Source organism: Copadichromis virginalis, linkage group LG11 (genome assembly GCF_057382275.1).
Source record: "Copadichromis virginalis isolate Kocher_CV1m ecotype Utaka linkage group LG11, C_Virginalis_male_GT1.1, whole genome shotgun sequence".
NCBI lineage: Eukaryota > Metazoa > Chordata > Actinopteri > Cichliformes > Cichlidae > Copadichromis > Copadichromis virginalis.
Genome location: NC_140628.1, coordinates 16245646 through 16258757, shown reverse-complemented (window position 1 = coordinate 16258757; position 13112 = coordinate 16245646). Strand labels below are relative to the sequence as shown.

General features: G+C 44.9%; 1 protein-coding gene across 2 annotated transcripts in view; it reads right to left on the bottom strand.

Annotated features, from left to right (window-relative positions):
* LOC146698291 (teashirt homolog 1-like) overlaps positions 1 to 13112 on the bottom strand; it is a 35869-nt gene that overhangs the window by 20767 nt on the left and 1990 nt on the right. The window contains exons 1-2 of one of the 2 annotated variants that reach the window (XM_085473347.1): positions 12848 to 13112; positions 12048 to 12627 (exon numbers count right to left, since the gene is read on the bottom strand). The exon at positions 12848 to 13112 is cut by the window's right edge and continues 456 nt beyond it. In XM_085473347.1, coding sequence (XP_085329473.1) covers positions 12048 to 12087 — 40 coding nt within the window. In that variant the 5' untranslated portion in view covers positions 12088 to 12627; positions 12848 to 13112. The remainder of the gene's footprint in view (positions 1 to 12047; positions 12628 to 12847) is intronic. The other variant, XM_085473348.1, reaches the window with a different exon arrangement.

Below are 13112 nucleotides of genomic sequence, written 5' to 3'. Positions count from 1 at the left end.
ACACACACACACAGATACACACAAGCGGTGACGCAGCTATTATGATCGTGTTCAAAGCCGTAACCTGAGGAAAAGAGGGCAACGCCACATTGGAGGTAGATCCAGGATTTATGGCTAAAAGCCGAGGAAGTAAACAAAGTGCGCACTTTTTAATAGGCAAGGGGGTGGGGGGGGGGGGGGGGGTAGCAAGATTCCGGTTGGGCAGGATGGCTGGTGTCTCCCACTGGGTCATCTGTCATCCATGTGTCTGACTGGGAGTACGAGCACACACAGCTCTGGAAATGTTGCGCATGCACGCACACTCCCACAGGAACTGGGATGAACTGAGAGAGGTCTGCCACACACACACACACACGCAGCGTTATACAGATGCATACAGTTTATATGCAAACAGATAAATATTCACACACGCCAAAAGACTTTTCAGAGCAAATGCTCGCACTATCAATCTTGAAATGGTGGAGAGAAAAAAAAGAAAAAGAAAACAAAGACATGATGAGATTTTATTTCACAGGGCAAATGAGTCTAGCCAATGAGCTGCTCCCGTGAGGCCTGCCCTAGCCCTCCCTTCCTGGCAGATTAGCCTATCACGGCATCCTATTGACCTCTCTACTCCATGCACCGCCCACGCAATGGGTGAGCCAGCATAAAGACCAATCTCTCTTTCGCTTTTTCCCCCCTCTTGCATACACACTCCCTTACTCACACGCTCTCTAATCATATCCCAGTCTTCCTCTTCCTCACTCTCCCCCCTTCCAGTTTCTCTCTCTCTCTCTCTCTCTCTCTCTTTACACTCCTCCTCCCTTTCATTTCTCTCTCAACGGCTGACCTGTTATCAGTACACTGGAGATTTAACGGCCAAAAAAAAGAAAACAGCCGAGCGCGAGTCAGGCGTGGCGGAGGGACATTTCCCAGTGTCGCTTCTCAATCTTCATGTGCTTTCTCTCTTTCTCACACACACACCCAACCACCCACTACTGACTTGAAATCATCCAAATGTCTTCACTAGCATTTACTCCTTGCAGTCAGGTACAAAAAAAGAAAATACAAATCATGATGAGGTGATGGTTGTGTTAGTACGAAATCACAGGAATGAGGAGCAGGATCCAGGCCATTCATTGGGCTGCAACACACACTAATGAGTAAGAGTTCACTATGTGTTGCTATGGGGACTAGGGCTACTTTGACTAAAGGAGAGCAAAAGAGCCTGAAACACCGAAAGACAGGGAGAGGAGAAAGAGAAAGAAAACAGCATGAAAAGGAAGACGTTCGTGAGGATCCAATAGACAAAGGAGGGGAATAAAGAGTAGAGTCAGACATATTTAATAGATTTCCTTGCCACATATTAGAGGATGACCCATAAGGCAGGTCTAACACTGTGTACCAATTTCATCATCATGTGCTTATTGGAGAAATCAAACACAATGGTGTCATGAAAGGTAGCCGGATTTAACTTAATGTAGCGTTCTGATTGGATTACACAACAGGGCAACAATATTTTTAGCGTTCTTATTATTATCGTTGCTATTAATATTGGCTTATTGGCTTAGAGCATTTTAATAATGTGTAATTCTGGTTGAACCACAAAATTATTTACATTTTTTTTTCGGTGGCATGAAAATCGTCAAATTAATACCATGCAGCATTTTAAATACCAGCTATCTGTACCTCCCGGCAGCGAAACACTGATATCCTGCATAAAAAGGTTCATATCTCTTTGAATTTAAATAGAATATGAAGCCAGCCGAAAAGAGAGAAAAGAGAGCAAATAAGAACCTGCTTCGTTCGGACCGTGGCCACCTGGGGGTCACGACCTGCCTGCGACCCGGTCGGATGTGCACTCTGGCTGGGGTGGGAGTGTGTGCAGCAGAAGTGTTTGGAGAGGAGTTGGGGGGGCCACTAAGCTGGAGCACGGACACACATTTATAAATGCCAGAAGGCCTTCATGATGCTGTCAACAGCACCAGTGCAGGAGGGGTGGGATGAAGGTCCACTGGTATAACCCCCCCCCCCCTCCACGTTAACAGGCCGCCTCTGTGACCCCCACAGGATATTGCTATACACATGCAGACAACAAACACATGAAAACACCGCGCTGTTGCCCCTGGAAGAAAATCCCTACCCCTGGAATAGTGCAGCCACTGTAAGCCATTTTGTTTTTGTTTAGTCTCCTCTTTGGACAAAGTTTGGCCTGAGTGGTTTGATTTTGTCTTTTAATCACAGCTGGAGGACAGGAAGAAAGAGGCACGAGGAAATGAAGTAAGGGATATGACAAGAGGGGCAGTGTGTGTGTGGAGGCAAGAATCCGGGAGAGCGTGTTGTTGCAAGCGCGTATAAAAAGCTAGCAACTTTGGACTCTGAGGTCAGTTGATAAACACGACACTGACAAGTCAGGAGCAAGGACGGGGGGGGGGGGGGCAAAAATAAAAAAAACCTCCAGTTTCCCTGATCTTTCTAATCTGAGCCAAGCATTCACCTCAATTAATCACTGGAATTGTTACACCATGGTAATACTGAAAACAATCTCCATGATCACACGCACAAACAAAATTTCAAATTGCTATCATCCATCTCACCTGCCCCTGTTAAAAGCACACAGCAAGGGGGGGGGGGGGGGGGGGGGGGGTTGGACTGTGTATGTGTGTGTGTGTGTGTGTGTCGGGGGGGTATAGATGGCTGAACCATTTGTTGGCTTCCTCCCCACCCCCGTTCCCATTCTAAAGGCCCGGCCAGCAAGATGATGGTGAAAAATTAACGGCAGGCAGCCAAACAAGTAAAAGCACCAGGGCGAAGGGATCAATGTGCGGCATCCATGGTGGGAGCAGCTATGTAAAACACTTGCCTTAAGTCAGCCGCATCCGGTTAATATTTAATCCCTCCATCCATCTCCACAAAGAGCGTTTCCCTTTTAGCTTTAGCTGCCGTTTACTTTGATTACACACAGCTGTTTGGGGGTGGCTGGGGCCGGGGCGGGGAGGAGGTAGCGGGGGCAAAGCAGGAACGATAAGAGAGAGCATGGTGGGGTGATTTGCATGGGGATGGAAAAATATTCTCAGGTTTGATAATCGCTCAGAGCAGTCTAGTGCCAGTGTGAGACAGCAGAGAGGAGGTAGGCCTGAAAGAAAGAGTGAAATAAACAGAGAAAGAAGAGAGAGAGAGGGAGAGGTGTTAGATCTGTGAGGATGAGGGGAGGAAATAGAGGTGATGCTGAATGAAGCTTAGGAAAAACAAAACAAAAAAAAACAAACCGAGTTTCACTCCGAGGGGGTTGCCTTATTTAAAACAAGAGATATGCAAATACAGCTAGGAGTAGCAAAATAACACTGATATTATCTTCCTCGGTTATTTTCTGTGGCAAATTATTTCTAGGGAGGAAATCCAAAACTGTAACTCCCAAGTGAACATGCAAATCCATCTGCGTATTCCTGGGGAGCCTTCGCCACTCGCTCTCATGTTGCTTCTTGCGCGTTGCTGTTTTTGCTTCCCTCCTTTAACCGACTGAAGTTTCCCATGTTTATTCTGCACCGGTGCTGAAAACTGCACATTACAGAAGCCGAGCAGTAAACTACGCAGTGTCAACAGTGTTACGCATAGGCGTATAATAACTTCATATATATGCATGTAACGGTAAATTAGGTGATATGTAATTAGAAATAATGGCAAATGTAAAACTGAACTTTGCGTTTCCTGCTCTGCTACTTACTGTGCGCAGTCACCACTTGGCTGCCTGAAGCCTGTGCACATAATGCTTTCGATTAAACTTTACCAATTACCGAGGGAAATGACCTACATGCCGCTGCACTGATTTAAACCCTTAAAAATTGAGAAAATATGGCAAATGTGGAACACACGCCACTTAAATTTGAGGGGTTTTTTTGGGGGGGGGGGGTTGTTTGTTTTTTTTCCACCTTAATGCTAGAAGCCTGTCGACTCAAATGTGTTTGTCAGCCAGCGGGTTTACTGGAAGGAAGCCCTCAAGATGGGCAATGGCAACTGTTCATTTTCTCACTCGCTGACCTCAGCTCCCCACTTTACAATGTGGAATAAAAAATGGGCCCGTGCTAGCCAAGAGCGCGAGGAACACGGAGGGAAGAAGAACCAGCGGTTAGGTTAGTCTGCAGCTGCTGCTGTTTTGCAGAAGGTGAACTTAACATACACTGTGTATGTATGACGCACACCAGGGATGAAACGAAGATGCTTTTTTTTAAACCTGTGGAACAAACTGCATAGCGAGCTTGATCTAGAGTTTTGCTTTCGCCTACCGTCTTTGCATCGTTCTGGTATTATTCAACTACCAGAGTGCGAACCGGCCTACAGATTGAGGTTAAAATGGGGAAAATACCGGACCTTCCACCCATCCGCCCAACACTCGCTTCACCGTGATTGCTAATACAGCGAGCTATTGATCAATGAGTGCCTGCCGCTGGCTGCTGTTTCAAAGGGGGAGAGAACAGGGGCTGCAGGGCCTGTGACAACCCTGACAAGGGTAAAGTGTTATTTCTCTCACACACCGACAGCTGGACAAGGGGTGGGGAGCGGAGGAGAGCGTTGGAGGGGAATGTTGTAGGGATGGAGGGACATGTGCGTGAGTCGGGAGGGGCAATTCGGCCGGCCAGGCAGTAATTCTTAATTGACACCTGTCAGGATAATGGCGGCAGTCACAGCTGTTGTGGGAGAATTTGTCCATCGTCCCGTTCATCTGTCAGCTTTAATGCCCATCCTAAAAGCTACACCCCACCCACCACCCACCACTTCACCCCATGCAGCAAATACACAAACACACACGCACAGATTTCATCTCCCTTCCCTATCCTAAATATCCACCTCTCTTGAGCTTCACCCACACGGCCAATCTTCTTTGGTGCTGCTGCTTGGCTAAACATCGGTGCCCACCGCTGTCATCACACCATCACACATCCACCCCCCCCCCCCCCCCCCCACACTCCATAACAGAGGGGGGAAAAAACCCCACACTTAATCATTACATTGCTGTATGGATTTAAGCCATGCTGAGATAATTTAGTATTTGTTAAAAGACAAAAAAAACTGCGCTTTTCAACTCTTTCACTCCCCCAGCTGCCTCCTTTTAAGCGTGTCATTCGACCCTGACAATCTCCACCTAAGTTTGTCCGCCGAGGTACAACCAACGGGAAAAATGAGGAGTTAAAAAAAAAGAAAAATATATATTTTTTCAGCCAGCTTCCTTTTTGTTTTTTTGGTTTTGTTTAGCCCCAACACCAGAATTCCTTTTTTCTCTTTGCTTTTGATTGGCAGAAGAAGAAGAAGAAGAAGAAGAAGAAGAAGAAGAAGAAGAAGAAGAAGAAGAAGAAGAAGAAGAAGAAGAAGAAGAGTATTTATCCAGAAGGGAAAGGGGTGGGTGGGACGGGGTTGAGATGAGAAACATGCTGGAGAGGGTAAAAGAGCAAGAAATAAAGGGAGACGGAGTGCTGCAAAATGAGAGGGGAGATATGTGAAAGAGTCAAAGAGAGAGAGCGAGAGAGGTAGAGGGAGCTAGAGAAGAAGAGAGGGAGGAGAGGGAGGAGTGTACAGGGGTTGGGTGTCCCTGGATGGGGCTCTTGCTCTTCTGTAGTGGGCCCATCTCGTTTGTCTTGTTTGTTTGTTGGCATCAAAGAGCTGCCTCTCACTCCCCCTGCTAACTGATGTAATGAGTGGGTAAGCTACATGTTTTTTTTTGTTTGTTTTTTTCCTGCGCTGAGGAATTCAAATACTTATTAAACAAAATATTCTGTAATTGCTCATCTTTTATTGATAGTAGTAACATGTTAAATTTGGCTCTAGCAGACTTTCCCATAGCCTCTCGAGGAGGCACAGCACTGATCAAGAGAGCAAATTTACCCTCGGCAAATGTAATACTTTACTTAAGAAAATTTAAGATGTCAATTTTTGTGCTGTAAATGTTGCATGACTACTTCTCTTGAACGTTTCCCCTCTTATCCTCCTCATGTCTCAAATTATGTGCCAGAGGAAAGCAAAAAATAAATAAATAAAAAACACACACACAAAATATCAACAGTTTTTTTTTTTTCATTAATGAGCTCGGAGGTCTTACATCCCTACTGTGGACCCTTAACAAACTGTAATTACTCAGCACAACACAAATATTACATAGTAATTAAGCACACTTAACAGAGAGCTGATAACGGCGACAGCAAGTCATTTATCAAAGCTTTGAGTCCTTTCTGAAATTTCATGAAAGTTAAGAAAACGAGTTTGTTATGCTGCTGCAACATTGAAAAATGAGAACAAAAATTCTTTATTTGGGGGGAAATTGTTTTTCTATGGCAGTCAGGAATAAGACTGCTTGTCAGCCCAGTCCCAGAGGGCTGCTTTCTATCTGTTTCAGACTTGATTTTCTCAGACTAGCGGGTTTTTTTTCCTCCTTCTTTTTTGGATCCCATGACTTGCTGCTGTTTTTATGTGCTGCAAGGCAGGCAACAAAGCACATCTGGCTTCTTTAATGATATGATTTCCCATCATGCTAAGCCACCTCCATTATGACCTCCCACAGAGACATGCTGGCTGCACTTAAGCATTAGGTGTAGGTGTGTACGTGCGTTTTTGTGTGTGTACGTGCGCGCGTCTGCCTGACTGTCTGTGTTTATGGTTGACGGTGTGCATGTGTGTGTTTAAAGTGCAGCGAGGGCAACACACTGCTAGTGATGGTAGCGGCGTGCCCCGAGGGCAGGTTTTTGCTGAGAATGCCCCGAAAAGAATCAAAAAGAGGAAAAAGACAACGAGGGGCATTAGCAGTATGGCGTGAAATCTATCTTTTATCCATATGAACCACAAAAGCTACATGGTTACAAGTTTGCTAATATCATCTATCTTGTAATTAGTTATTCCTGATAATCCTTTTTTTAAAAAAAAAAAAAACATTCAACAAACCTGTTGATCTTGAAACCGTTTTGGTAATGTTTACACAACTAATATTTGCACATTCATGCAAAAGAATTACAAGGATGATAAATGAAACTAAACCATGTAAGAAACTAATACCACACACAGACACACACACAAACACCAGGGGCACTCGTGGTGACTCGAGGCATTAGAAGAGCGAGCTGAGCAAGTTTGACCTCTGACTGGCTCAAATCCCAGATGTAAATTTAACTGCTAGTTTGGGAGGGTGGCGCAGGAGCAAAAGTGGCTATTGACGAAGTCGATCGATGCCACCTGCTAACGACGCCACCGCTCCAATTAGTGTAACCTCTAGCTGAGTCCGCACACACCGGGCTAAATAGAATGGCCAGAAAACATACAGTACATGCGAGGTGTGTGTGTGTGTGTGTGTGTTGGGGCTGAGATGAAACAAGGCTGCGGTGGATCGATAAGTGTTCCCGCTCTGTCTGATATCCCTCCTTTTTGACTGGGAATAGTGCAGAGATATAACAGTTGAGATATGAGAAACATGGCGCTGCTCTTGGAGCTTGTTTTCCTGCTCTTGCAGTGATGTGGGGGGTTGGGGGGGGGGGGGGCAGAGGGGCAGGCCACGCTAAAAAGGATGACTAACATGGCGTGGTTACCGTTACACTCGTTGGAGTTATTCATTCCAGGAAAACTAACACCGGTCAGTGCTAAGCTACAAGCTCACACACACACACACACTCTCACCTCATCTCTCTCCCTTTCCTCCTCTTACACACTCACACAAACATGCACACACTTCTTTTTTTTTTCCTCCTTTTTTCATCCAAATCTAACATAAACTTCTCATTTCTCAGAAGCTGTGCAGCCTTTGAGCCATCGGAAGTTAAGCCTTCCAACTTTCAAGCGAGACACTAGTTCCTTTCTTGAAAAAAATCAACTTTTCATCAAAACAAGACTGTTCTAATTCTCGGAGGGGGGGGGGGGGGGTATTCAAATCTGGCAACACTGAGTTTTTTCAATAAAATGCACACACACACACACACACACACACACACCTAGAGCCTATGCAGTGCAGTATTCCTCAGGACACCGGTGCAGACAGAAGGGTGAGTTGATGTCTGTGTGTGTGTGTGTGTGTGTGTGTGTGTGTGTGTGTGTGTGTGTGTGTGTGTGTGTGTGTGTGTGTGTGTGTGTGGAGGGGGGTGCCACATAAATCTCAGCGTGCTGATTATTTCGAGGGGAGAATATCACATAACAGCATCGTCAAGTAAGAGCACAAAGGTCGCTGTGTAATCTTAGCTACCCCGGGCATGCAAAATCATTAATCCCCGGGCACTGTGATTCTCCAGCTCGGAATAAACTGGAGGCCTTCAGCGAGGCGGGCGGCTACAACACCGAGCTGGGAGAACGTTCAGCCAAAGTACGAGGAGGCCGTTCTATGAAGTGGCAGTGATTTACTGGCAAGGGTGGGGGTGGTGGAGCTGGTGGGGCCGCAACACACGCAAAAGTGTGAAAACTTCAACAGAACGTCGAGATTTTTAAAAATGGTTCCCGGGATTACTCTGGAGCGCTGATGCATCAGGCGGTTAGAACAGGCCTCAGCCGTGTCATTAATACAAAAATAAAAAAAGCTCTCGCAAGAGTTGAGAAATTTCCACTGAGAAAATTACAGCAGAAAATAAGAGGAAACTTCACGAAAAATGCACTGCATTAATGATAGTAATAGTAATTTTTTTAAAAACAACCCGAAAACGATTTTCGGCGTAACCGAAAGAATTCTAATGAAAATAAAAACAATGGGACAAGCAGAAAATTAGCAGAGAACAGAGGGATAGGCTGCAATGTGGTGTGGCTGGTCTGGCTCGCTTATTGCAAGGTTATAGGAGGTGTTGAGGATGGGGGCGTATGTGTGTGTGTGTATGGGGGGGGGGGGGGGGGGGCCTTACTGAGGTCATTAACTGGCATTGTCTCCTGATGTGATTAGTCAGGTAGCAAAGTCCATTTGTCACCTGCACAGGCAAATTGAGTTGGTGCGGCACTAGGGGCTATGGGGACTGTATAATATCAACTTGATTACATCAAGGCAGCTGTGGACTTGACACCTTACTGAATTTGTCAGCATTAATCGTTAGGGCCTGTCACAAATCCATCAGCTCCACAGATAATTAGGGCTCTCTCTAATGAAGCCAACGGGATGCAACCTTACCCCCACCACCACCACCCCTTCCCCACTCTATACACACACACACCGTTTCTCTTATAATTAACCATCATGCAACGGAACAAGAGCGACTATCTCGTCGTCTCTTTTCCCTCGTCTTCCTCATGTAAGACTATGCAAGCCTGCCTACCATGAAAGGCGGCGTCACTGCTTTCTGTCCTTTACTTTTTTGGTTTTTCCTCCTGGCCTCTTTACCTTTAAATCAAGGCATCGACCGTACGAGGTGCACGTAGTAATGCACAACATCCATCTTTGCACAAACAAGAACACCAGGGTGTGTGTGTATATATATATTTTCACAAACTTGCTGATTCAGGTTTGCAAAGTTTCTTCACATCTTGGTTTCCATGTTCTGGAATTCCTGCGTGTGAATTTCCTGATGAAAATTATAAAGCAACAGGAAGCGTGACAACGAGTGCTGCGTTTTCATTCCATCGGTGGAATATGTCATTAATGGGGTTTTTTGTCATCTAAACAGCAGTGTCACACACACACACACACACACACACACATGCAGATACTTCAAAATGATCCTAAGAAATCCTGTGATAATTTTCTTAAAAGCAAAACAAAACACAAAATTTATTGTTTAAAAAAAAATTGCGGAAATTGTAAAATTTACTGCAAAATAAAGCAATCGATTAACAACCTGATCAAAGAAAAGTTTTAACATGAGAAGCTCAAGCAACCCGAAAATTCTTTGCCAAGAAGCTGCCTAAGAAGTGCACTGTGTATGAAAATTAACAGGGAAATGTGCACATCTGATTATGTAACTCAAAGAAACGAAACTGTTAAGAAAATCTTTTGCTGTTTCTGATTTGCAAAATATAACTTTGCATGGTGCGGCCTCGAAACATAACGCACCTAATAAAAGTCTCCACAAGCTTTACAAAGTGAGAATGAAAAAAATAGGCCGTCCACACAAGTCTGCTATTGTTGTTTTAATTGTCTGACTCCTGATTTCCATGCCTAGTCCCACTATGAGCTATTTCCTCTTTGAGCAGTAGCACACAGAGGAAGCCACAGGTCAGTACGAGCTCCCAGTGGAGCATCGGGCTAGCCTGGTGTGTAAGTCGGTGTGTGCATGCGTATCAGCGTGATTGCGTGTTAGTCAGTCGCTTCTGGAAGCGTGGAGTGGAGGGCGTTATCTCTGACCGGCCATCGTGTTCATGAAAGAATGGAAAACATCCCGTTTGCCAAGCTGTGATTGACCATTACAACCCATGATGTGCATGGCACTCAGTGGACGTTGTAATGGATCAATGGTTTGTGTGTATGTGTGTGTGGTGTGTGTGTGGCAGGAGAAAGGAGGGGAAGGGAGGGGTCACAGAGATGTCATGTTTTTCATGCCTCCATCTACATGCAGAAACCTAACGGGAGTCCCTCTGCTCCCATCATGGCCAACCTTTTCCAGGGGGATATTTTGCCAAAGCAACAGCGGTGACTGTTCTCTCCATCTCACACACACAAATGCAGAAAGGTACAGCGAGACTCGGTATATAAAACTCGATTCTTGCTTCGCGGTGTGGGCCAGAAAACATATTACAGGTTGCCACAAAGGCAAACGAGAAAAGGCGAAGTTAACAGCGAGCACCGGTTGAATGTTCATCCGTCCTACACTCCTTCTCATCCTCCTCCTCATCCTCATCATCACCACCACCATCATCTTCATCATCGCAAGCTCTCTGTTTAAAATGATAAAACCTGCTGAGTTCAAAGTCTTCGTCGGCTGGCCCTCCTGTTCGACCCGCTTTGCACCTCATATTTCAAAATCTCTTTAAAATTCTGTAACTGTCTTTTGTTCACTCCAGTTGTTAATGCCTAACTTCAAAGGCTCGGCCTCATTAGCACAGAGGTAGAAACCCCTGTCACTCATTTACATTTGTTTAAAGGCTGCAGGGAGACAAGAGGAAAAAGGGGGAGTCCACATCCAAACCACTAGAAGTCAACCTTGTCGGTCCTCTGCCAACACCTGGTTTTATCAGTTGGTCACATTATAAAAATCATATCCAGCAGTGGACCTCAGCTGTGGGCTGATTCTTGCAGCGAATAAGGGAGGAATATTTCGGACGAGGACAGCCAGAACCTTCCATATTTTCATCTAAGAATATATAGGAAGAGGAGGAGAATTCAAATACCTGTTCTTTTTAAAGAGTGTTGGGGAATTTCTTGCAATTGAACATACACACGGTGCTTTCATCTGCTTTCTGTGCATACACATTTGAAGAAATAAGGTGATTTTTTCAACCACAATTCCCAACTTTCTTCTTTATCCTTTTTTCTTTTTCTTCCTTTTTGTCTTTGCTTTTCAGTTCCTGGTTAAAAGCAGGGTTGTGCATTTGAGTGGCTACCAGAAGCATGCTTGTCTTCATGGAGGGATTTATTGATGTTTATCAGGGATGAATAGATCAAAGACTGCCACATGACAGACGATCAATCACGCATCAAATCAAGGGTGGCAATCCTCTAATAAAATAAAAAAGAAAGGAAAAACCAGCTCTCGCCCGTTTTTCTCCCCCCTTTCTTTCCCAGTCAATTATTCATCATTACTCACTCTTGAACCTCAAAAACTCCCTTTTATCCCCATAACATGCCATTTAGTTTATCTCACCATTCTTAATAGAACTTTCCTGGCACCGGAGGATTTAAAAAAAAATCTCAAAGTGGCATTGCGCAGATACGTGCGTCATTTGCGCAATTAGATACATTTTAAACACAACAGTGTGTCCAGGGGTGAGTTGTGCGCTGTGTTATTAACACAAATAAATTGATTTAAACCATAAGTTGTAAAATAATAATAATAATAGTAATAAATCGCAGCATGCAGTCCTGCTAAAGAAAAAAAAGGTGGAAGGAGAGACTTCCAATTGGCACTTGGAAATAAAAACTAGTTGGTTACTGGGATGGGAAATGGTCGTAATGGAGGGGCGGGTTATACCTGCTGATCGCCGCGGCTCTTGCTGCTTTCTCCTCGGCATAGTGACCGTCGCGTTCCACGGTGCTTCTCATGCAGGAATTACAAACAAATGGAGTCTTATCAGTTTTGAAAAATCATCCCGTTTTTCGGGGGAGGGGTGTTGTTGATCTCTGAGCTGAGAATGTCTCTTCAAACCGGCTGCTCTTTTTTGGATGTGATAGCTGGGTCGGCTTCAGCGAGACTGAGCTCAAAAATTACGAAGGGATTCGGCCAGCTCCTGACACCTTCACTTCCATTAAAAATCATCTTCCTTCATCTCTCTCGTGGCAGAGTACGAAAAGAAGCAAAAAAAAAAAAAACAGCACCTTAAAACCCAAGTTTTCGGTTCACTCCCTTTGGGGGAAAAACAAAAAAAATCCCCCTAATCTCCAGTGCTGTTTGGAGGGGGACGATAGTTTGCTGCGTCTTTTACGCACACCAAAACTAAAAAGAAAAAAGAAAAGAAAGAGATTTCTGGCGGTAACCAAACAAATAAGTCCCGAGTGCACACCTCTGATAAGTAATGTATCCTTGTGTTTCCTTCCGTTCTTTTGCCACAGACCTGAAAGAGAGAGAATGGGAAAGGAGAAGAGAGATAGACAGGCATTAGATGGGTTAATGTCAATCCCGTCACCACCACGCCACCTCAGCCCGGATCCAGCCTCACCAGTCCGGCGGAGACTTTTTTCCTCCCTCCCCTTCTGCCCTCTTTCTCTCCCACAGAAGGGGGAAAATAATTAAATAAAATAAATGGAGACGAGTAGGCTTTCTCTTGTACTTACGTTTTAAGAGTCGTGGAAATGATTTTCACCGCTCATCTGATCGCATGTTGGACAGAGTCGGGTTTTTTTTTTGGTTTTTTTTTTTTTGGAGGGTTGGTTGATGCGGTGGAGAGGATATCACTTGAGAGAGAGGGGAAACAAGACGCAGGCGCATCCAAGCTTCGCCAACAACAGATCAGATCGACATGGACTAAAATATTTGTCTCTTGAAAAAGCCAAAAAAAAAAAAAACAAGACGGGGGGCAAAAACTCCAGGGACTGATCC